We start from the raw sequence: 26,857 nt of genomic DNA, 5'->3' as shown, positions 1-26,857 counted from the left end.
CCTTATCCTTCTGCAGAATGTGGGAGAAAAACAAACTTTCTTTAGGTCTTTTGTTACATATGACTATGTTCTTTCCAAATAGATGACATAAACAAAAGAAGTCTAAGGTCTTAGAGAAAAAAAAAAAAAGGGACAAAACTTTGAATGCATTTCTTATTATGAATGAAGGAAGTCATGCAAACTACTCAGAATGCATAATGAATTTTATACATCATATGTCAAATGAATTAGCATGTAAAACTCAGTGAAAGGGACAGGGGAGACTTTTGCTAATTGGCAGCAGGGCTTCATGCATAATTATTGGTGAACCGTCTCCGGCATGCCTCTGTGCCTGAATAACGAGGGGAGAGAAAGAGAGAAACACACACACACACACACACACACAAAGGCCATCCTGGCCGGGGTGGGAGGAGGAGAGATCTCGACAGGAGCTCATCATGACAATGATAAACCCACGATTGTCCAAAAAAAAAGTGATATGTCCCAGTAGAGCTGCTCTGAATTACTAAATGCATTTGTATTATTAAATACACTGGTTTATCGTTTATGTAACACACAGTCTTCAATCTACAGCTTTCCATTCTCAGAGGAACAGCTCAGACTGAAAATATGAAAGCATTTGCCATCAAATTAGTCTAAAAAACAAACAAACAAAAAGAGCTTTCCTGTCGGTTTATTATTGTTTCATTAACTTGAAGCATCGTTTGCTTCGAAACCCTTGATCTCAGAATCTAGAACCGATTCGGAATAGGTTTCCTTAAACCAGGAAAAATTACATTTCTGAAGAAATGTATCTTCAATCCATTAAACTTGTGATATATTAATAGTGCATTATGAGCGTGAAATCTACCATTATTCACGCAGATGAAAATATGATTGCAAATGATACACTGAATAAAAAAAGCATCAATAAAGATTTCTTACCTGAGCAAACAGATGCAGACCCTGCAGCCGGAGGTCAGCCGACAGAAACCAAACCTCTGCTTGCCATCAATGTCTGTGAGCACAAAAGTGAAGTTCTGGCCCACCTGAGTCGGGGACACTCTGCAGCCCACCAAACAGAGAGGGGGGGGGGGGTTAATTCATCTTTTTGATTAAACTACAAACATCAATTATATTTGATGGAAACACCGTGTTAGACGTTGACTGTAACTTTGAGCATTTTCACATTCATTCCAAAGCCAAATTTAATCAAATCGGAGAAAAAATTAGAACAGCTATTCCATGCATTCACTAATTTCATTTCCATTACATTTAAAGGTTGTAGGAACTGAACCAAGGGTGACAGTGAAGTTTATCTCCACTAGATGGCAGCAACAAGGCTTCAGCTGAAAGGAAGTGAACTTCTCACGCATCGCATAAACTATACAACAGAGCTTTCCATTTTTCATTTCCAAGAGCAAACAAGCCAACACACACACACAAACACACACAGACCGCTGTGAGAAGAGCACATTTATTCAGGAGACTGGTCTACCATCATGCCAGTTAGGACAGACAAGCAAACAAACATTGTTTACAGGGGGCGGAGATCTTAATTTCTATAAAGGTGCTCTATTTCTACGGACCTCTCAGTGAAAGGTCTGACATTAGAAACAGAAGCAGAAGCAAAGGAGGTGTGCGGCTCCACCCTGTGAGTCATTTACGACAGCCGCTTGTGCGTGTGTGACTGCGTGTTGGATAAACAAACATCCTCATTTTCCCAATTCACACAACGATTAACTTCTCTTCCGGAAGCATGAAGGACGTCCTACCTTTCAATGTCAAATGGGAAGCAGAACTTAGGCACCGTCTGCAGGACCTCCTAGAATGAAACAAAACAAAAGACAATAAGAGCCATTCAAATGATGTTATCCTTCACTAACTGATATTAGTTCAACATTTGATTCAAAGACAAGCCTTAATGAAGGCGTGTGATGTGATAAAGAGGATTATGTGATATAATATACATGTCTCTATGATATTCTTGTCCCTAGATACAGCTCTAATGTAAGTCTAACAGATTTTCAGAAGTGCAATTGATTATTAAAGTAAATGCGCACCTTTTCTCAACAAATTGCATGGTTGGTAGTACAAACTGGTAATCAGATCAAACGGCTCTGTTTGAAATAAATATTCATTAATTGGAAATGTAGCTGGCAAACAAATGAGCAAATGAATGCTTTATTAAATTATTTTTTAATTACATCACTAAATGGTTGCTAGGTGTCTCGGTAACACTTTAGAATAAGGTTCCATTAGTTAATGTTAGTTAATGTATTAATTAACATGAACAAACAATGAATAATACATTACTGTATTTATTCATCTTCGTTAATGTTAGTTAATGAAAATACAGTTATTCATTGTTAGTTCATGGTAATTCACAGTGCATTAACTAATGTTTAACAAGCACAAATTTTGATTTAAATAATGCATTAGTAAATGTTGAAATTAACATGAACTAAGACTTATAAATGCTGTAGAAGGATTGTTCTTGCTTAGTTCATGTTAACGAAAGTAGTTTAACTAATGTAACCTTATTCTAAAGTGTCTCAAATAAAATAAAATAAAAATCACAAAACTCCACACTTCTATGAAATTCTAGTCCCTAGATACAGCTCTAATGTAAATCCAAGGGATTCGAACATGCAATCGTTTAGAAACGTAAAAGCGCACCTTTTCTCAAACTCCATTGTTTGTTGCACAAACAGTGTTAATTAGTCAAGAGTTTCTCATTTCAACTTAATATTCATTAAGTACAACAGTTTCCGAAAAACGAAAATCCAAACGAAAATATTTACATTTTTAGTGCACTGTCAAATGTTTTCAATTGCGTTGTTAATTGTTTGCTTGGTAGCTGCATATCGTCTCAACATCTCTATACTATTCTGGGGTCCCTAGATAAAGCTGTAATGTAAGTTTAAGGGATTTTGCTCCGGATTTTTGTCTGCCAGATGAAAATCGTTATTGATTAGAAGAGTAATAACACATTTTGTTTCAACAAACTAAATGATTTGTAGACAAACTAGTGAAATAACTATTCAAATAACTATTCGTTTTGTAGAACAGTAGCTGGCAAACGAATGGATTTAAAGGGAAAAGACATCAAACCGACGTATTGGGGAGGGTGATGAGAGGCTAAAATAATTAGCAGCCATTAGCTCATTGATCGTTTCGTTTGAGGTGTGGGGATGACGGAGGTGACGGCAGATTGTTGGAACAATGGCTGAAATGCACCAGGGGTTCAGAGGAGGTGCGGGAAGGATAGAAAAAGGGAGGGGGGGGGGGAAGGATGCCCAGCCTTTAGGGTTTTACCTTCCCGCACAGCCCCAGAGGGAAAGTCCTAGCACCAGCAGCATATGAATTTCCATAGCCATATGGGTTAGCCACGTCTGGCCAGTCCTGCACTGTAGACTAGCCATGGGGAACTGCCAGTGATCCTCAGCTTAAAATTGTAACAAGCTGCGACCATTCAAATGAACGGCGCGGGTGTGTTTTGGGGCAGCTGGGTAGCTCAAATGCAGCTTCCATCAGCGTACCTGCCCTTTAAAACAAAATTAATCGTTCACCGCTCGTGTATGCGCGAGGGTGTCTGTTTTTGTTTGCGTATATATGCAGGCGCGGATGATGACTGGTTGCTGTTTTTCTCGGTGGGAGGCGGTGGTGCTGATGGGGGAAGACAGAGTGAGAGAGTTAGTATGTGATACAGAGAGCGGCGAGGAGATTGAAGGCTCTGGCAGGCGAGAGAGGAACGTTGGCAGCGGCAGAAACATCCTCGCCGTGTCGTGGCGCGGCGGATGACTGTACGGCAGTAAAGCTGTCACGCATACGCAAGCCTGATGCTGCCGTATGTGACTGCTACTATCATTAACTCCTATAGGCGCTTCCCCCCCAAGTGTTTATGCCAAGCTGTGCCACGCTTTTGCAGAAGCGTATGCAAACGGATGCTACGCAAATAAAATTGTCTCCTCCGCCGATGCAGAAGTTGTCGCAGGTCTGGCCTGCTTGACGCCAGTCAGTGCTGGTCCCTGCTGTCAATCCGAGTTGCTTGACAGGAACTTGCGATGGAATTCACTCTGGAAATAACATTCAGTCTAGATAAAAGGCAATATCTGTAACAAAAATATTTAGCTGAATGAATGCATTCGTAACGCAATTAAAACGGTCTAGAAATTTATAAATAACTGCAAGCCATAATTAGAACCAATGCAACGCCAAAGCCTGTACCTTTTTTAAGGTCAACATTAAATGGCGTTTGCGGTTACTTGATTTAAATAAGAAATGGTCTTGGTGTTGCAAACTGAGAGGAAGACAAAAGAAGATATATTTCTAAGAATGTTTGGTCCATACAATGAGAGTCAATGGGGTCTAATCTTGTTGTTTTGGACCCAATTGACTTTCATTGTATGGAAAAAAACAATGAGTTACAAAGTTTTAGAATGACACCAAGGTTGGCAAATTATTCTAATTAATTTTTTAGATTTAATGTAAATAATTCTAAAAGTACCAGAAACTGATTTGATTTCATGTTGACTTTAAGTGATTTTCAAATACATTCATATCCATTGCCAATAATATTCTCCCGATTTTCCTCAAGGTTTTAGTAGCTCTAAATCTCAGTATGTATGTGCATTACACACCTTTTTCTCTCACTGTTTTATTACTATTCATCAAAGTGATCAGGGGACTATACCAAAGCGAGCTCTGGGAGGAGAGTCGGATCGTGTGAAGAGGTGTAACGTGAGTTGCTATCGTTCCTGTTGTTTGGTTGTACTGTTTTTTCCCCTTTCCCTGCCTCCCTCCCAACCATTTTCCCAAGACAAAAGAATATAAAACAGCTAATGCATTTACAACTCACTGGAGGAGGCAGGGTGAACTCTGCAGGCTGCATTATTTATTTACTGTTGAGACAGGGATATCACTCAATGAGACAGCAGTCTCCATTCCCCCATAGTCCCACTGCGGAGGCCTGCAATCACAGCTTCTCCTCTATCACTATCTCTCTCTCCTCCACCAGCAGCATTTATTACCACCCCACGCTACCGGGAGACACTACCACTCCCTCCCTGAACTCCCTGCAGAGGAAGAGAGCTTCTCCTGGGCTGGATGGGAGCAGAAGATCCAGCACTGGCATCAGCAGCAGATATCAGGGGATGTGCTGCTTCACTCGGCTTCTGCATAATGATGACGTTCATACCCACAGCCAAACTGCCCGAATTTGAAGGAATGGGTGCACGATCATAGCCAGAAATGGTGAAAACACAAAACGGACACAGGGTCTTCAGATACCCGAGAACATCTACAAAGTTGCTTTCAAAAGTGCAATTACAATGAATATCTAGTAGTTAGATCAGTTCATTAATTAATTTGCAGAAGGGGAAAAAAATAAATATACTCTCAATCGAAACTATTTCTGGTTATTGCGAGTATTTCTGGCAATTGTGAATATGTCTCATGATTGCAACATTATGTCTCCTTATTGTAACTTGTTCTCAACTACATTTTGCACAATTATGACTATTTCCAAAATTGGAAATTTATTTTACAAAAGTGCAACTATTTTCCACAACTGCAAACCTACTTTTGCACAATTGCAATGTTGTTGTCGTTGTTTTTTTGTTTATTTTCTTTGCACAAATTAAACTATTTTGTACAAATGCAATGTTATTTTTCACAACTATAACCTTGATCATCTAACTACTATAACGGTTACATTATTTTAACATTACGTTGCACAGTTGCGTCTTATCTCACAGCGACACATTTTATTTTTTACTCTGAAACGGGCTCCCATTAAAAAAATTACAATTAAAAAAACATCTGTGAGAAAAAAAAAAAAAAAAGTAAAATCCAAATTCAGCTGCAGTATGAACACAGCCAATGTTACTAGGTGATGTGAATGTGACAGTTGAATATTTAGATGGGAACAGCAAATTAAGAACAGGAGGGAGGGAGAAAAAGAGAGAAAGATGTTGTGAGTGGGAACTAAGCTGTGCTTCGAATAAGCGAGTGAAAAGCATTTCTTCATTCTGTCATTACAGGGATGAAGGAGGGAGGGAGGGCGTGAAAGATATGTGGCGAGAAATAGAGGGAGAAAGAAAAGGAGAGAAAGAGGCAGAAGGAAGGAAAGGGAGAGAAAGCATGAGAACAGAGATATAGACAGGCAGGCATCCAGGTAGACAGACCAACAGACAAAGATAAAGAAAAGAGAGATAAGGTGAGAGAAAGACAGGAATAGAGAAAGAGAGAGAGACAGCAAACTCCCCCTTTTCTCTCTCCAAGCTGGTGGAATTCCTCCCCAGGGGTTTCTGTCTTTAAACCTCCATGCACTTTAAAAATTCTGCCAGCCAGCAGGTCTACACGGTGCTATGGAACTGTCTCCAGCAGGGGAGAAGTGTGTGATTGTGTGTGTGTGTGCGAGGAAGGAGAGAAAGAGAGACTGGCAGAGCCACCATGCTGACGGCACAGAGATCCCAGTGACAGGTTCAAACCCAATCTCCCCACAGGTCAGTGTTCACTGTACCCCAAACCCCAATTAAGTCCTGCTTCTTCTTTCTCCATGTCCCTCTCTCTCTTGGTGTCAGAGAATGTGACCATAACACATGCAGTGCCCTGTGGTTATGATGACGAAAACACTACTGGATCTAGAATCAAATATGTCTTCACCTACTACAAATAAAAACTAGAGTTCAACATTTTCTGAAGAAAACATGAGTGCTGGTCGTCTGTGCAAAATTCGCTGCCATGATGATAGAATGTTGTTGCTAAGGTGTGGTTACTGATATTCTGGTCTAGAAATAACTCTGGATACACCTACAATGTTGTTAATCTGGGATTTTAAAGCCATTTTTATCTGTAATATGAAAATAGTGTTCTCAGAACACTCGATCAATACTCTCATTGCCTAAATGTCTTAAAATTGAATGAATTTCAATTTCAATTTCAATTTCAATTTATTTAAATGGGACAGTGCATATTCATGAACGTACAATCAAAATTGAACGTAAATGCGCCGGATTTAGCACAATGCTAAATTAAGGTCAACTTTAACTACTTCTCAAAACTGCAACTTTGTTTTGTCACAATAGCAACTTGATTTCTTGTAATTCCAAATGTTTCTTGAACAAGTGTGACTATTTCTCAGAAGTACAACTTAATTTATCGTAATTGCAAATTTAAGTATTATTTTTTCGCACAACTGCAAATTTGCTCGAATTTTTTCTCAAATTTGTCTCTAAAAAAGCTTGATGGTTACAGAAAAAACAAAAAGCTAATTTATTTTCGAACAATTGGAATTTAATGGATTTTTTAAAAGAAATGTTGTCATTTGTTTGTTTGCACAGCTTTAACTTTACTGTCAATGCTTTAGGATTAATCTTATAAAACAATCATGGCAAAGAAAAGCATTAATTAAGGTTAACCGTACTCAAAATTGCAACTTTATTCCTTGCATGTCGTAAGTGCCCCTGTTTCGAATAGTAGTTATCAAACTTAGACTTTTTTTTGGCACAACCGCCAATTTATGCTTTATGGCACTAGTATTTCGAAAGACAGTTATATTGAATAAAATGAAAAACTTTATATCGCCAACAATATGATATTAAAATCTGGCCTTCCCACATGTACTATCAAGCCCCTGATCCAGAATGCAACAGTGAGAGTGGTCTTTAACTAGCTGAAAAAAGCTCACACTGCACCTCTGCCAATAGCCACTCGCATCAAATTCAAGGTACTGATATTTGCCTACAAGATAAAAACTGGCACTGCACCAATATACCTAAACTCACTAGTTCAAATTTATGCACCCTCCACAAGCTTGCATTCTGTAAGTGAACCACACCTGATGCCCTCCCAAAGTGGCACAAAATCACTCTCACAGACTTTGCAGGAGGTGCATCTATCTCAATTTGAGCGACCATTTCCCAAAAAAACTGCTTAGGACACATCTTTTTCACCAGTACCTTACCAATTAATACTTACAGTTAACCATCCTATCAAATTAAAAAAAAAAAAAAAAAAACACAGGTACACACTGTTGCTCTCTCGTTGGTCTGATTGCTTCTATTGTTCTCCTCATTTGTAAGCTGCTTTAGATAAAAGCATCTGCTAATTGATTCAATATAAAATGTAAATCTCAAATTGAATAATGCCTTATTTCAGATCCGCACATAAGGCTGGGTCCACCCATACAGTATAATGGTCATGCAGTTTTCAGGTTTCATGGCTTAAAGCGTATATTCTCTATTAGCAAAGCTGTCTGATGCAACGGCACATCAATGGGGATAAAATAATCTTCTGCCTTCTCTGGACCCTCAAATCTCCAACCGAGATTCCTTTCATTACATTTTAATCGTGTGCTGCTGGCTTGCCGCTTTTGACCCTGCACTACGCGCCTTTAATAAGTGCCGACTTCGCCCCTGGACCGAGGAAAAGTGCTAAAGGGGTAGCTCTTCCAGAGTTTCAAATTGACACAGAGCATTACATTTTCACTTGAAACGAGCCGAGCAGAGCGGGAGGTGGTTGATTCCTCTTCTTTAGCCCTAGTCTTCCTTTTCTTTTCGCGGCTTCTTGCGCTGACCCTTAGGTGGAAAGAAGCTAATATTCGGTGTGCTGGCACAGAGGTTATTTCTTTCCCGCGCAAACACGCCGTCTGTGCGAGACTGCTTAAGGAAATGTAGCAGGTGATGTATTGATCCTCTGCCCACTTAAAGAACTGACAAGTACGTGACAGGACCACTGGGACGAGACACGGGGCAGTGTGGATACACAACCTCCACGCTAACCACCCCAAGCCTTGCAACACCAACTTCACTAGGCCCGTGGACACTGGAAACCAGAGTTTTATAGTGTAAAAAACAAAAACTGGCCTCTGAGCCAAATAGTGAACTCTGAATGAGGAAAAATTGTGTACGATTGTTTCAATGCCTAACATTCCAAATGAATGCCGAAATTCAGTCCACTTTAGCGTATTAGACCGTTTGCGTGAATCAATAAGCTACATAGTTGGAAGGACATTTCTGGGTGGTTCAAAGTGAAAAAGACCACACGCAAGTCTCAATGATATTTAGGCTACTAAAGCTGTGTACAAACAACAAGGTTTTACTTCATTTTTGTAAGCAAACGCAGGAGGATAGACTCTCCAAAATTCTCTGCGATGAATACATTAATGTGACGGGTGAACGGTTTTTGCTCTTCAGAATACACAACTGATATTCTACTGGGCCAAGCTGAGATTCAGCTACATATGCCCGAGAACCGCAGAGCCAGAAACATCATTAATTGAGTGCCAAGTGGCCTGGGGGATTTTCTGCGTTTAAGCTGTCAACTCCCATTGGACCGCGCGATCGCTCGCTCGCTCACTCTCGCTCTCTCTCCTTCTCTCAGCTGTGGCTAGAAGCAACATCAAGTGAGTGGAGTCTCTGAGAAAAGCAACCACCACCCCCTCCCGCTCTCTCTATCTATCTCGCTCTCTCTTTTTCTCGTCCTCCACCAAACCAGGACATCCTCCACTCTGGACCAACGACAAGCATTTCATTCCTTGACTGAGATTATAAAATTTGCAGCTCAGGTTGAAGATACTTAACGATTATATTTCAACAATGGAAGGTCACCATGCAGTTCTTAATTTCACTTCAGTAGGTGGACTGAAACTGTGGCTGCAGAGGGAAGTAAAACCTACGTGGAGCCAATAATCCCATTCCACTTTCAAAGAGGACATGAGACCGAGAAATATTCTTTTATTTTTTGCAAGATGTCACTTCCTTGATGATGATAAGTCAACGCCTGAGACATCCAATGTAATGAAGACTGTTTCCTATAAGCACCCTCTAGCGTTTCTGGCACCACAAACAGATAAAACCGTGAGGAGAACGCTTTTTTCCGTTCTCAACGCCCTAAGGTCAGGGTAATCAGATGCCACGGGCAACAGCGTGGCCTTAGCGAGGGAGTTTCGACTAGCCCGACGCAAAGGCCAGCTAACTGGGCTCGGCCCTAGCATTACCCGCTCTCTAGAGATCTGAACTGAAGAAAAATCTCCAAAATGAGACAAGTAAGGGATACCCCATGAGCAAGGCATGGCCCCCCCTTTCCATTCCTCCATGTTCTCCTCAATCACAGCTCATGCCCTCCATGTTAAAGCGTTGAAACCGCACCGGCGCTCTTCGTGCTCCTTGATGATGCTCCACTGGTTGGCCTCACCCCCGGGCTGCTGGTGCGTGTCCTGCAGAGGAGGGGGTGAAGCTGGGGGGAAAGGCTACCAATCATGAAGTGTCAGGCTTGGGGCATATGATTGTACACTGTGTCAAAGCTAGACAAATATTTGCCCCGCGAGGCTCGGGGGACGCAGTTTCTCGCTTTGTTACATGAGCTGTAGCTTCACTCAGCATGCCGGTTCGCCACCTAACTAAGGAGATGGAGGGCCGGGTGACATCTGGAGGCTCCTGTGAAACTCTCCAACATCCATCAGGTCAAACACACTCCGCTGGTGGCTTGGAATGTGATGTTAGCCCCGCTTTTCCCACTGGAATACTATGTAGATCTCGAGGATGGGTATGATGAGGTCAAGGTTAAAGGTTAAGTTTGAGATAGATAAACAAGAATAACAATATGACAATCGTCTAAATGCAGAATATCAGGTCTTGCCTGACCCCACATCTAGTTTAACATGACCTCTGATGGTTCATTGTTTTATAAAACAATGATTTGGTAAAAATAAATATTCAATAAACATATTAATTCATTACAGCTCACATGTAAAAACCTGCAACATTTACATAGAAGACGACTGATGTGTGGCTATTGGAAATGGGCTATTTTGAAAACGACTCACCCTATCAGATTTCAGATTAGATATTTAGTCTGATCTATTAACTTTCTTCATCATTTCCTATTCTTAAAAAAAAAAAAAAAAAAAAAAAAAGCTCAGTGGAATGATCACATAATTTATTATTAGTATTATTATTATTATTAGTAGTAGTAGTAGTAGTAGTAGTAGTATCAAATTCATATGTGACAATAATTCTAATAAATCTATCTATAATTTATTTTTAAATAATGTTTTGACATTTCTTCCTTCTCTCCTTCACATAATTTCATGTTTGCCATTAATAAAAAGAATGCTAAGTGTAATAATTATTTAATTTTAAATGAATAATATAGTTCTGTCAAATTGATTTATCATTATTAACTGCATCCAAAATAAATGTTTTTGTTTGTTTACATAATATATGTATGCATACTGTTTATTTATTATGTATAATACACATTCAGTATATATTTTGAATATATATATTTATATTATTATATTTCATATTATATATTAAATATATATTTTATATTAAATATATATTTTATATTAAATATATATATATATATATATATATATATATATATATATATATATATATATATATATTTAATATATAATATGAAATATAATAATATAAATATATTCAAAATATATACTGAATGTGTATTATACATATTTCATATTATATATATATATATATATATATATATATATATATATATATATATATATATATATATTTTTTTTTTTTTTTTTTTTTTTTTTTTTCATATATATATATATTTCATATATATACATTTTTCAAAACATATACTGTATGGGTGCACATTTATATATACATAATACATATACAAAGGACACACCCATATAGTATGGTGGAAAACTCACAGGATGTAAGGAGACGGACAGAAAACAGAATCAAGGAGAAATGTGTTACAGAAAACTTGGGAGTACTACACTCACATCTAGCTGAAAGCATGACAAAATTAGTAAAACTACATGTACGACAGATAAATACTTATGGAAATCTTTCAAGCTTTCCGTGAGTACAGATTCCATGTGGGCCTGCTAATAACCATAACCACGCATGTTAATAAAAAGCCTCACTAATATGCTGCACGCTGCTATAAAGCATCAAGAAAAAAGTGATTTGAGATTTCTTAGTGTTCCTCAATAATTACAGATGAAACTTCCCGTTGAGATCACACACCGACCACAAACCGGCTAGCACACGAGACTATAAAGGGTTCATAGCACGGAGACACATTCACTGTTAAAGACAAGAACAGCTAATCTCTCCAGTTATTTACAAGCTGCCGCTCCTTAACCCACAATCAATGAAAACACAAGGCGCTTCGCAGTAAATCCTTTCAAATAACTTCAAATCATGTCAAATAAAGGCGAGCACCGAAACAAGAAATACGAGAGAATAACCCGCATATGCATATCTGTTTATTTTCTTTTATTTCTCCCTTTAAACTGACATCCGGAAAAAGATCTGAGAGACATCGGGGCGATAAAGTCTCGCTTTTCCATCTGTCTGCTTCATTTGCAAAAAATGGCCTCCTTGTGATTCAGATATATACGGCGCTCGAGCCGCTCCACATGGCAGCTGTAGGTGACTGCGGCCACGGCGAGTCTCTGGGGCCGCGGGACCACACTTCATATTTCGCCGCCCTCTGTGCCAGCCTCCAGTCTGTTCGCCCCTCATTTAGAGTCCCTATTCGAGCAGAGCGGCTAGTGGAAGAGAGGAGGATAAAAAAAAAAATCAATTCATATTTCCATAATCCACAGTCCTGTCTGTCTCCGTCTCTTCCCTCGCCCTCTCTCTCTCTCTCTCGCTCCCCTGGGGTAAAGTAACCCCTCCACCCCGATCTACGGCCTACAACTGTCATTACGCGCCGCAACAATAAGAGGATAAACAAAGGAGGCCTGTAGAGATCGGAGCTGCTGCTGCCATATGCTGGCTAACTTGGGGGAAAGAAGGGATTTCAGCGGCTAGAGAGGGAGCAGCCGTACAAAGACGCCAAAAGAGCCTAATCCTGGTAATGAGGCGACTCAATGAGAGCCTTTATGTCAATGTGGAAAAGGCTGATCCATCTGTACACATCTTAAACTAGAAACGATCTTGTCACCAAACAAGGAGTAGAGTTTTCTTAGTTGTTTTATTTAAATCGCACTTCTCGCTTTTTGTTCTTGCTGGCCAAGAAAGAGTTTTTGAAGCATCGCCGCAAAAGCCTGATGAAGTGCACAAAGTGCACACGGTCACGTCTACTTTCTTGCGTTTCTCATTTTAGTTCGGAATGAAGCGCCCAATTGGCTTTGCGCGAGAGGGGAGGCTTGTACATGGAGACCTTTGAGGCCGAGCGAGCAGAAAAAAAAGTGTGAAAACCACAGCGCTGCACCATGACCCAGGACCAGACCCACTTCTCCTTGTGCAGAGAACACATGACCTGAACTAAACTCGAGCTCCAGCCAACAACACAAGTGCAAACATACCATTTCTTCTTTGACTGATCAGAATTTTACAAGTTTTCCAACGCCTACTTGGAAAAAAGTGTAATTAAAAGGCAGATAAAGTGATACATTTAAAAGATGTTCCATTATTCGGTTAGCACTCAATAGATAGACAGATAGAGATAAATCTATCTATCTATCTATATCTATATATCTATATCTATATATATCTATATATATCTATATATCTATATATCTATATATATATATCTATATATCTATATATATATATATATATATATATATATATATATATATATATATATATATCTATATATATATATATATATCTATATATATATATATATATATCTATCTATATATATATATATATATATATATATATATATATATATATATATATATAGATATATATGTTCAACATTCTTTATTTATAGTGTATTATTTATAGTGTATGTATATATATTAGAGGTGTGCCATATCATACCGTCCACAAAAATACCACAGTGCTTCCTACAGGTTTGAAATATACTCGAGGTGGTAGCAGGGGGGGCAAATCCTCCAAGTACTCATGGCACAAAAACGGTCTATTATACGTGATATTACAAATAATGTGTGATTTTTAACAATATTTCAATTTATTGAAATTAATTTTAATTACATAGGCTACGATTACATTTTACTACATACCAATGTGCATTGTTATATGCATTGTAAATTATGTCAAGTTACAGCATTTAAATGGTAGAGTCCTCCCTACTTTGTCATATAGTGTCTCTCTTCGTGAATGGGACACAGATTTTACTGATACTAGTGATATATATTACCAATACTAATTGAATAATATGTCAAATATTGTTATTAGTCTTTTCTACCTTTGGGGAAGCAACCTAGCCAGAAGCTACAATAGTTTACTATGAATGAAATGGAAATTAAATGAAATCCAATTAATTGTAAATGCCAATAATGAAATAATTTTAAAGTTTAACAATCGATAGGCTTTATTGCCTTTTACATTTTTTCCCATTCCCAAAATATACGACGACTTAAAATGATCATTAAGATATTTGTTTTATCTTTTCATGTATTGAAGACTTTTTATTACAGTACTTTCACTATTCTAGACTGTTTGCGCTGCCTCTAAATAGTCCAATCAGCGTTGAGTCGCATTTTGTGTAGCACCGCCCATTTTTGGGCGATTTCTGTCAAACTGAGATTTGCCCCTAGTGCTCTCATAGACTTCCATTCAAACAAAGATATTTTTTTTTTCGAACTGCAGGCACTGCAATGCAAACTCAGTGAGTTCTGGGAGGTCTCGCACTAACATGCTTTTGTCATTTTGTGTAACCTTCACTTGTACAACGACTGGTGGGAACAGTGAGATCCAATAATATTTAAAAACTTTTAACAACAAGAAAAAAAAATGACAAACTACTTTAATATTTTTTTATCAAATGTGAAAAAAGAAACAAATAAACAAAAACCAGAGGGACGGGGACAACTATGCCTTTGTCAGCTGAACTTGATCGACATCACGGCGAACATTACCTCAGGACAGATTAATTCTATCGTGTCATTGAAAGAAATACCATTCATTTGTCGTAGCAATAATGAGAAATTGGCAATTAAAGAATTAAGACAACCAAGACCAAATTTAAACATCAAACAAGTATCTACGAAGGGCGGGAAGTCGTATAAACGAGGAAGTGGTATTCTGTGAATTTATCGCTGCATTTTGTTCCATCGCGAGAGCGTGACGGACATCGCATGGACAACTACTACAGGTGTCACCGGCATGCATCATCTCTCGGAGAAGGGGTGAATAAACTCGAAAGAGCAAAGATGCATATGGATATTAGGGAGCAGTGTAATATAAGCGAGTAATTTAAGTAAGTAGTGTAATGTAAGTGAGGAATGTGATATAAATCAGCAGTGTAATATAAGTGAGTTGTGTAAACAGTGATTTACGTGACTTCAATTATTTCTTATTAAACTAAAATTGAAGTAACCTTAAAATATTTTGGGGGGAAAAACCACGTCCTGGCGTCAGTCTTCATTTGCTGCTGAATTGTGTTAACACACATATAGAAACATAAGGAGAGCAAGATACTGATTCCTAATGTCAGTTTATTTTTAAATAATACTATAGTAATTCAGTTCCCTTTACATATTTAACTAGCCGTTAATTTATCAATTGAATGGGTGACCTTTCCTCATTAATCGAACAAACATTTGCCCCCACCCTGAGAGAATTGGCAGGAGCCACCGCTGTATAGTATTGTCTTTCCTAAGCACAGATCTATTTGTGGCGGCCCACCAACACTGACCACCACAAACAGATTTTCCAAAATGCTTTGTCTTCGTCGAATAAGCACGAGCTCTGCATGTTTCAAAGTCAAAACATGGCATGGGTCTTTTTATATTAATGTATCTTTGAAGGGAACCAGTTGTCTTCATATTTACATTACATACATACACATTTCCCCCGGGGGAAGTGCCGCCACACAGAGTGTAAGTCTTTAGGAAACACTGATACATATATAAAACTTCTTATTGACAGCTACCGGTACATATTCATCTAACAACAGCAACAACAAGGAAATCACTCACTGCTTTTGTTAAATAGCTTTTGCAACTTTAATAAAGATTCATCTTTAATTTATATAGTAAAATATGAAAGGATCTTTTACATCTGATCACTTTATTCAATTTCTGTGCCTAAAAAACTAATGTTAAAAACCCCCCTGAAAATCACTGTTTATTTTATTTGTATCTTTACTCTTTTGTATTTAATTGTGCTGTTGCTTGTAGTTAGATAAATTATTTAGATTATTATTACCCTAAACGTAGCACATACCGAACCATACCGAAGTGACTCTAAAACCATGATACGAACCGAACCATGAGTAAGTTGAACCGTTGCACCCCTAATAGAAGTATTTTAACATATACAAATAAATAAATAAAAATATTGAATATAGTTCAATATATATTAATTGAAATGTATAATTCATTAGTGTATAATAATAATAATAATACTATTTATAACCTTTCATACTTAAATGAGCATTTAAAATACAATAAAATATAACATTTACAATTTAATTAAATTTTATGTAGCATTCAAAGAAAATTTGAAAATATTCACGTTTCATTTTTAATTCTTAATACATTCATTTTAAGATAAACGCCTTTACATAAACTATAAATACACATTTAATTATATTTAAAATATTTTCAAAATATATTTATAAAAATATATATGTAAAAAAAAAAAAATATATATATATATATATATATATATATATATATATATATATATATATATCTATCATTAAACACACTAGGTTGAATGAGTTGTGACAATCTCAAAACAGCCAAATATCAACTGATTATTTTGGTTAACAATCAATTTCTCAGTAAATATTGTTATGCGTTACTAGTGTGATATAGTGGCAACTCATAAGCGACACACAGCTGTACTAGTGTGAGATACAGCGGTGGGCGTACGAAGCTGCTCCATCCGCACCCATTCACATCACTGCCAGCTGATAATTACCAGAACAACGCTTATTGAAGACCTGCTCACTGCTTTTCATTATCAGCAACATCACACCGCATGGCAGAGGGAGAGAGAGAGAGATAGAGATAGAGAAAAGGAAGGAAGAGAGGAAGGAGGGAGGTCTTTAGGAGCAGGAGGGGTCGTGGATGTGGTGGTGTTTGGGGGTGGGGGGGGTTATGGAGAGAAAAAAAAAAAAGTTCCGCTGTCTCCAACCTGGTCTCCAAAGTCCTGAGGGAACTTCCACAGCACTGTCGGATCTGTAAGAAATTGACAGACAGCATTAATCAGCAACCACGCACCGTTCAGAACACATACATATTAATGAAGGGGGTGGGGGCAAGGGTGGATTCTCCTATGTGTCGGCACACCGCGGCAGCGAGCGCAGGCACGGAACGCTCTGCATATGCAAATGTCATCCGGTTAGATAGAGGCCTTTAGAAACACAGGGAGACACAGACAATACTCCACTACCTGCAGAAACAGCAGATGTGTGGCGCTGCATTAATATTTCACACCTAAATTTGTTAAAAGGAAAGCCTTTACTGCAGTCGTTAAAAATATAATGTACCCATTCAAAATATGAATCAATTTATAACTCATTTATGTTAAAGGTGATAATTTCAATTATTTGATTATTCGTTTTTTTTTTTTTTTCGCGTAAAACAGATTTATATATAAAAACAAATAAAATAATAATAATAAATGTATTATATGATTATTCCAGTTAGTCTTTTTTGGTGAAAGGGGCATATATCCGTCACAGCATGTCTGCTAACCACTGTTTAGATGTAACTAACGTAACATTAACTCAGTATCATGATAGCAGTTATTAATATAGTTTTAAACAGCTGAGTGCCGTTTTGATTTCTGGTTAAATGCCATAATCTGTCATAAGTGTGTGCAGCCGTTAAAAAACGGCACGCCTTGTGACACATAATAAGGCAAAACTCCAGACGCCTCTGCTATGACTCACTGCAGAAAGATCAGCTTGGACCACAAAACAACAACTCAATGTCTGCTGAAGGTCAACGAGAGGACCCTGAAACCAGACAATGAGCTTGTGCACAGACCCACACAAACACTCTCATATGAGCTGTGCAAGGTACAGCTGATCCAACACCGCCATATAACAACAGCAGTGGAAATCTTTGCTCTCTTCACAACTCCATTAGATTTCAATGCAGTATTTTATGCTATAAACATCACAAAGAATCCACCTCTATTTGCAACATTTTCTTTCTTTTTTTTTCCCGAGCATACATTTTTCAATAACTAGATCTTCAATAACACAAAAGTCTTAATTTTATTCTTAATTTAGAAAAGAAAATTAAAAAGAAGCCGTTCGGGTGAATCAGTGAATCAACAGTTTGCTACATAACTACACAAAATATTTGGCGATCAAAAAGAAAGCTGCAAATAGCTACACAATCATTGTTTTCTTCAGAATTAGGTCGATTTTATAGTATGAATGACACTTCATCTGACCAGTCGGTTACAGGAAGTTCAAATATCCTGTTTGTTGTAATATGAATATGCTCTTAGGAGAGATCAGATGATCACACAGAACTAGTACAACAACTATGACGCACGACTCAATGTGTGGTCAGGTCACATTTATGGTTGAGCAGCAAAATTTCACGGCCGAATCCAGTCGGTAGGAATCATGCGACTGGGAGTTTTGCATAAGGGAGAAAGATTTCATGATGGTCAAGCAGATTCGGGCTCTAAAACAACGGAAAGCTGCTTGCTTTGAAAGTGACTTGTGTGTGAGCTCAGCTACATAGATCCTTTCATTGTTGATAAACTATTTTGTTGCGGAATTTTACCAAAATTGTGATAATGTGAAATCTTAAGACCAAGCCGACAAAGAAAGGACTAAAAGTCTTTAAGGCAAAAAAAGTACTTCCTTGAAACCATTTATAACACTAGCAGTGCCACATACATACGTCAAAGTTTCAGTAATGACAACCACATTTAAATACAAGAGTGAATCCACTAAATAACTGTCTTGTATCCAAATTGACTACAGTAAACACAGCAATGATCTCACTTTTTCTTTTGACCAAAATAGCTTTACAGCAACCAAAGTGTTGTTCTGTTCAGATTTTAATGTTCTTTTTATGTTTGGAAGGCTACTTCGCATACTGTTGCCATGTCCACTTACTATAAGCAGCACTTATTATTTATCTTTGGGCTTGTTGTTTGTACTCAGCTCACAAAGCAAACCAGTTTAATAAAATAGGCTTTGGTGTGTAGCTTACATAAGAGTTTTGATTTAAGTTGATAAGAGGCTTGTTCTTATTTGCCATTGTCTTTTGCTAGCAAGATCTGGCGACACTAATAAGCCAAGACGTACTTCAATCACGGAGATTTCTTGAGCAGTGCATACAGACCTTTTTCCTGAGTAAACGAAGAGTGCCGCCATTACGAATTCTAACTTCTGATTGGATGCTCTTCTGTTCCGGTCTCCATAGGAACCCATTCAAATAGTGCCCATCCATTTTTACTGTAGCTAATGGAAGCTTTGTCTCATCATGCGTTTAAAAAACAACTAGTTGTTGTTCTGTACACACGGTGTAGAATTTCTGTAAAAGCGGTTGCCTCTACCTAAATTTTCCACAGTTCTTTTGTAGAATACGGTTGTCACTCCTGTAAATGACTGAAGTGTGTGTACACAACAGGATTAAGCACTAAAGAGTGAATTGACAACCAAATTTAGCTGCGGCAGCCTACGTTTTTATTTTTAGGTTTCAGGTTACATCGACAAACAAACAGCAGCTATATCACTGAACCAGATCAGGGAGTAGAGTTAAATTTAGTGTATTTGCATGCTAACGGTTTCCTCTTTCGTGGATGTCAGCATCAATTTAGAGACTAACAATATGAACTTCCCATCATATTTGAACCAAAACTCCTGCTTCTGCATTCTGCTCTAATCCACAGCAACAGTGCTGATGTGATGATTCAGTTCTGCTGGAACTAATGGCAGACGAAGCGGTGACTAGCACAATGAACGCTCTGATGATTTAGCATGTCGGGCATGAACCCAACTTCAACCTCCAACCTTCCTTCACCGGATGGATCTCTCCATTTTTCATTACTTAACCCCCTTCTTTTTTTATTTTTTATCTTCCAAATCCACCGTAGTCATTGCACTGCAGAGCAAAATTAAATATGCCCACATCTTCTCCACCAGTGCTGACCAGAGTTCAGAAAAGGGAAAGGGAGGAGGGAAAGACTGGCAAAGGTGCATTACATAATCCCATTGTGAGATTTCACGGACCTTGTCTTATAATATTTTTACAAAGACTGAATTTCCTTCTCCCCAGGGATCTGAAGACCAACTCCTCCATCTGATCTGGCAGAGTCAGGTCAATTTTATGCTGATTTTATGGGTGAGCGGATGGGAACCACTGCCAGGGAGAGAAAGAGGAACACGAGGGACAGAGAGGGAAAGAGAACAGAAAGAAGAGATACGCACGGAGACCGAGGGGATGATGGGTAGCTGACAATAACATCTTCAACAGTTTAGCTTACAATTTCCATAAATGTATGACAGTGTATATTTTAAATGCTGTGACCGCTCATCATTTATTTTATCTTCTTAAAAAGGAGTTGTTGGGTTAAATGTTGAACCCAACCTTCTGGGTAGTTCAATTTAACATACCAATTGTTTGAAAATTGCTACATAAATACATTAGAAATCAATCAAAAGGTGAACATTTATTACAAAATAATATTAAATAAAAAAAGTTTGATACTCAATTATTTATTCAACTTAATGGATGTTAATTTCCGATCTCTTTTGTGTTCATTTTTAAGAAATAGTTGTGTTAAAACTACCCAAAAGGATGGGTTAAACGTTGTCCATATTTCACCCAGTGCTGGGCTGTTTTTAACCCATCATTTTTACAGCGTTATCACTGTAAAGCTTCAATACAAAGTGATTCATCACAACATAATAACTAGATTGGGATTGGAACTCATGTGAGATAGAGAAAAATAATAAAATGAGAATAATAAAAGAACTATTAAAAAAACAACTACTTTGCATTGAATTTGCACAAAAAGGGAGTCACAAACAAATAAATCAGTTCACTGTGAGCCAGTTTAAGTCAAAGTCATTCTAAGTTCTCTTTCTTATTTATTAATTCAGTCCTTCATTCAGTCATTCTGTCATTTGTTTATTCATTCAGTCATTTCGTTCAACCATTTAAAAGTTTTGGGTCAGAATGTTCTTTTTTCTTTTTTTTTCTTGATGGGACAGTGGAGATCTGACAGAAAGCGAGTGAGAGACAGAGAGGGATGTGATCGGGAGAGGTTCACGAAATGAGTTCGAAATGGGATTCGAACTCGGGACACCTTAAGTGCAACTTCACCAATTTACCAACTGTTCTGTTCTTTGTTCAAATAAATGCACCCTCGGTGAACATACGACATTTCTTCCAAACATATTATAAATTCCCTAACTTTCGAATGGTGGAAAACAACCACACGTGATCACAAACTGCATCATAGTTAAACAAGAGTAATGTTCAAACAGAAGCCACAGTGCAGGACACTACAGTCTTGCGTGAACTGCTTTGATATAAAAACAAAGAAGAGGGAAAAGACGATAAAAAGTGTAATAACGAGAGATGCAACGGCACAAATGGAGGCAAGAGAAAGCGATAGGTGAGAGGGAGGGGTAATAGAGGGGATTGCCCTCCAACCACGCACCTTCTGTGCTGCATATCCTGGAGGCTCCCGTGTTCTTACGGATTCAAAAATACCTTGAGACACATGCTTATTCATACACAGAGGCAAAGGACTTGCAAATCTCTATCCCGGTGGGATTTTGGAAGGACGGGTTTGGGGGGGGGGGGGGTTACCTCACATGAAAAGCCCCAAAAATTCAGATGAGCTCTTTTATTATGTACACCCGCTCTGTCCCTTCCACAAGCCAGATCCGGATCTGAATCTGAGCAATGCAGTCAAATACTTGCCATCTAGAACGATTACTCAAAGCCAAGATGTAAACACGTTTTGGAACTTTTTAAGAAAGACGACAGCACCTGGCGCACTCAGGTAACACTAATACCAACCAACGTTGGGGAATAAAGATAGGTTTCTGTTCAAACATGAGCTTATTTTGCAATTAATCTCCCATACACAGTTCTCAAAAATGAAAAAAACATGCAAAAATGACCGATTGGGTGACCAACTGTCACCCTTTTTTTTTTTTTTGTAAGGGGGAGGTTTGTACACTGGGGAATGTAGAGAGATGAAGGCCCTTGTCTGCGGGTGAAAAGCTGTCAAAGGGACCCCGGCTCCTTGCCTCCGCAGCCTCCTGCTGCCATATTGTGAGTGTGTTTGCGCGGGGCGGGCAGACACAAAGGGATTAATGGGTTAAGGCTGAAAGTTGAAGGTTAGGAGGGTAAACCCAACCCCTGCTGCTGAGCCAGGGAGAGAAATGTCACCGTGACAGACCTGGGGCTGCTTAATCCCCCTCTCGCCCCTCTCGCTCCCCAACGGGCTCCCCTCCTGGGCTTGACACACTGAGGCCGCTCCTGTTCCCAGCAGGTCTGCGAAGCGCCCGAGCCAGTGGGCACACACAGACACGGAAACAGACAGACAGATAGACACACACACACACACGCCCCCAAGCACAGGAAGAGGGGTAGACTAACTTGACAGACGTTTCAACTAGGGCTGGGCAGTATAGAACATACAGTGGGAGAAGAGTGTCAGTCAGTAGAGAAATTGGTGAAGAAAAGTGAAATGCAGAGGCAGATGTGTGTCTGAAATAAATAAACGAATTAAAGGAATTAGGCACACTGCATACAGTCATTTATGATTAAGCTGATGCATAGTCACAGGTGTGGGTATGGAGAGTGAAACTCATTTTCTCCACAGAGAACTTGATATTTAAATTCATGGGTCAATATCACCATAGAGTGCCTTTCAACCCTCACAATACTCAAAAATGTTGGTTTTAATTCCCCATTCGCTTTATGTTTTATCATATATAGTAGACCAGGGGTCTCCAAACTCAGTCCTGGAGGGCCGGTGTCCTGCAGAGTTTAGCTCAAACCCTAATAAAACACACCTGAACCAGCTAATTGAGGCTGTACTAGACATACTAGAAACTTCCAGGCAAGTGTGCTGTGGTAAGTTGGAGCTAAACTGTGCAGGACACCGGCCCTTCAGGACAGAGTTTGGAGACCCCTGTAGTAGACACTCAAGTACTATAGACACATATTAGCTGAGCTCCCTCACATTTTTTTTTTTTATAATTATGGGCCATTATTCAAAGCTTAATCCATAAGATATGTCCACCCTGAACTGTTAAATATGTTTTCATTGCAAAATTAAGACGCAAATTATATTTTCTGAAAGTTACGATTTCCCTTTCCTAAACAGGGTTATTATGAATGCTATGTCCCCCCCTGTCATGTGTCCACATGTGTACCGAGTCTAAGTGGCTTCAATTAGCATATTAGCTTACAACAAACTATGATTTGCTAAATATTTAGTCTTGTTGTTGAAGAGGATTTGGCATATCTAAACTTACATATTTTGAAAATAGTGTATTCGACAGGATGGACAGGTTAAGCTTTGGCAAAGCAAGTAAGCAAACTGCAGAAGAGGAAAATATGTCAGTTGAAAAGTCACCAACTTATTCACCTCAGCCGTTGAAATTCCCACCACTGAAGAAAAAAAAAATCTGTTGATCTGATGTCACTAAAGAGGAGGGCCTTTTCTTAAAGGGGCGGATTCCTCAATACGACAGGGTGGACAACAATTCAGTGGACATGGACAAACTCTTCTTTTTTTTTCTTTTTTACATTGTTTTTATTACCAACTGATCAATACAAATTAAGTAATCTCTTATTTAACAAAATATTCATAAGATATTTTTTTATTGTATGATTTGACAATATTCTACTATCATTCAAATTTAATGAGCAGTGCATGGGGGACAGCAAGATAATATGCATCCTCTTACACACACAAAAAATATATAAGTATCTAAAGGGCCAAGTAACGCTTTTGTTATGAATATAAAAAGCTTAGCCTAATATAACACACCCTTTCATAGTCATTTTTATGTTAACTTATCATGGCGAATGAGGTACTTATGTACAGGACACCAAAGGCACCCTAGAGTGATATTGATCTTAATCTCTCTAATCCCTCTAATAGATGTGCTGTGAGCTCTGACGTTATCGTTTTGTTTTGTTTTTTCCATAGAGGTGAAGAACTACATTACCCATAATCCTAAGAAGATCATCCACCAATCAGGGATTTGCAGCAAACACTCCTATGAAGCATTTATTTATTTTATTAATTTTTTCTTTATTTTACTTTCTTTATTTTTTTATAAAATGCTATATACATAGTGACCTTAAAAACATCAATATTTATTCCCTTGTAAAACTGTTATAAGTACAGAGTTTGAACCTTCCCCCCCAAGATTCAAATACTTTTTTGCTTCAGTTTGATTTTAATTACTTTTTTTTTTCTGAGGTAAGATTTTTGAAGAAATTAATTATTTTATTTTTTATTTTTTTGGAAATTTTGCAAAAAAAAATTGGACTGCTCCAATCAACTGGCTATTTTACAGTGGCTTAAATTCATACCAAGTATTTAATTTCTAAATATCATTAGTGCAATTATAAAAAAGCATGTTTACAAGAGAAATGAACTACTGTAAACATGCAGTCATACCACCCATCCCAAAATTCAACCTTGGCCAGACATACGGTAAACAGTCTAAAGACACAGGATGAATTTCAGGATGAATTTCAATAGTATTTAAATGTCTCAAAGCCTGTTTACAACTGTCCTTTACCAATTATCTCAGCACTTTCAATCTGACGTAACACTCCAAGGTGGTGGCAGCTCAATGTAGTGCCATCACTGTTTTCTGTATCTCACCACCATTGAAAACACCTGAAGAAGTATAAAAACCCCACCGGCTGCCATCGACGGCAAGGAAAACAATCTCGCCCACTCGCATCAGAGCCGGCAAGTAATTTGACTGTGGAGCGAACGCCGGTTAATGGGTGAGAATTGAATTGAAATCACCTCGGAGGAGTGAGCTATTTTTCCCTTTTACTTTCGCACCCAATGTGAAGCCGGCCGTGGGTGATGGCAGGCTTGGGAGGGCCCTTCCAGAGATTCCCCCTGGGCTTCGTGCACGGCTAACCTTCGACAGGACCGCCGCTGCGTGGCAACACGCCGCCGCCCCGAGCGCAGACAGCGCGGGTCAGTCGCAAATCAATGTTTTGACGTCCCGGGAATGCTTGTCTTTAAAAGTCGATACACGCCGCTTTGATAGAGCCGAGGCCGGGGGGAAGGAGGTTAATAGGTGAGTGGTGGAAAAGCTCACAGCTGACACCACTTTTTACCACCTCTGTCTGTCTATCTGCGAACGGGATGGGTGTAGAGCCAATACGCCGAACGCACACCGAGCCGATTGAGTTGCCAAGCTGTCATCGTCCACTGATGGAAAATCTCATTCATACCTTAAAGGCTCCTTGGGATTGAACTGTGTTTAATAAACTGTGTCAACAAGTATTGTGAATATGTGAGGTGTCATTATCATAGTATTGAAGTAGAGTCTAAACTATAGAACCCACCAGGCAAAGGAGACGGTCTGTCAAATTATTAAATATAATTGTGTGTCCTAGTCAATGAGCGACAAAAACGGCATCCAAAACACACTGCACTACTGATTATAACGTCTAATAAGTTTTTACTGACTGTTATTGTGGCACAATGTGCAAAATTTGTGGACAAATGAATTACTTGTCAATGGCTAGGGCAAAACAATCAGATTGCAGCATGAGGCAAAGTGTATAAAGTCTGCAATTGACAGCAAGTGGCAGGACATTTGTCCAATGCGTGGGATAGTTGACCCAAACTTGAACATTCAGGCATTGTTCATTTACTCAACCTCATGACATTCCAAATCTGTATGAGTTTCATCTTTTTAGCACAAAACAATAGACAGTTCACTGAATAATTTTTTGGCTGTCTTGACCCATGCATTAAAAGCCAATGTTTGTTTTTTTTTGTTTGTTTTTTAATATCTACAACCATGAGGGTGAGTGAATAATTTTTTGGGGTAAACGATACCTTGAGACTAACTAACTCACTGCAATAAATCCATGTTCTAAGAAGCGTCCGGGATTTTTACAGTCAAGTCTCTTCTGAACTGGACAAACCAGCGCAAGCCCATTGAAAACCATTGGTTTTCGTCTTCATCCTTAGATGAAGAACTATCTGTTGCCTGCATGCCTTTCCTTTTTGTGCCCTCCCTCCGTGTCTCCTCCTCCTCCTCCTCCTCTCGTCTCATTCTTGGCCAAAAGGTTAAAATGCTGAACTTGCAACCTCCTTGGCAAAACCTTTTCTTCTTCCGCTCCTTTTTTCGCTCATCTATAAAAGATTTATTTCACAGTATGTAGAGGTCTGGATTAACCCACTCCATGCCCCAGAACAAAGCCATTGTCTCTGTGCCCGAACAGGTCCGTGTAAAGAGGAAGCACCAGCTCCTCGATGTTTACAATAATGCCATTGTGCCTGGCATGCTGGAAGGGTCCTGGTTGTCTTTAGGGGCTCGTCTAGACTTTGAGCCAGCTACTCAAGGAACTGGTAGAAAATCCCATCAAGCAGTGGAGTGAACGTTAACTAAGGTAACCCGCTGTGAACCTGATGAAGATGTCAACCGAACATATGGCAAAAAAAAAAAAATCTTTTGTTGGTACAAGAGCTTTTTTCTTCCCCTCCAGAATGAAGGGGAGTGGAGAGGGGAGGGAGGCCGGTGTTTGGAAGCCAAAAGCAAGGAATAACTGTGGTCATCAGTTTACTTCTGGATCAGTAACTTTATTCTAGCTTCGAGCAGCTCTGCCCCCAGATCTCACAATTAAAAGGGTAAGCAGATTAGCAGGCATCTTTCAAGCTGGAACTGAAAGAAAAACATTCAGTCGTTTCTCAGTTTCCCCCAACTCTATTTTTTCCACTCGCACACCACAAATAGCATT

General features: G+C 38.7%; 1 protein-coding gene across 2 annotated transcripts in view; it reads right to left on the bottom strand.

The window, feature by feature from the left end:
- Positions 1 to 26,857, bottom strand: part of LOC127988354 (DENN domain-containing protein 1B) — a 91,097-nt gene that overhangs the window by 52,603 nt on the left and 11,637 nt on the right. For both annotated transcript variants that reach the window (XM_052591089.1, XM_052591090.1), the window contains exons 3-5: positions 17,043 to 17,086; positions 1,755 to 1,804; positions 925 to 1,044 (exon numbers count right to left, since the gene is read on the bottom strand). In XM_052591089.1, coding sequence (XP_052447049.1) covers positions 925 to 1,044; positions 1,755 to 1,804; positions 17,043 to 17,086 — 214 coding nt within the window. The remainder of the gene's footprint in view (positions 1 to 924; positions 1,045 to 1,754; positions 1,805 to 17,042; positions 17,087 to 26,857) is intronic.

This window comes from Carassius gibelio, chromosome B22, assembly GCF_023724105.1.
Source record: "Carassius gibelio isolate Cgi1373 ecotype wild population from Czech Republic chromosome B22, carGib1.2-hapl.c, whole genome shotgun sequence".
Classification (NCBI taxonomy): Eukaryota; Metazoa; Chordata; class Actinopteri; order Cypriniformes; family Cyprinidae; genus Carassius; species Carassius gibelio.
The sequence above is the reverse complement of the archived record's forward strand: the minus strand, read 5'-3'. Positions and strand labels throughout refer to the sequence as shown.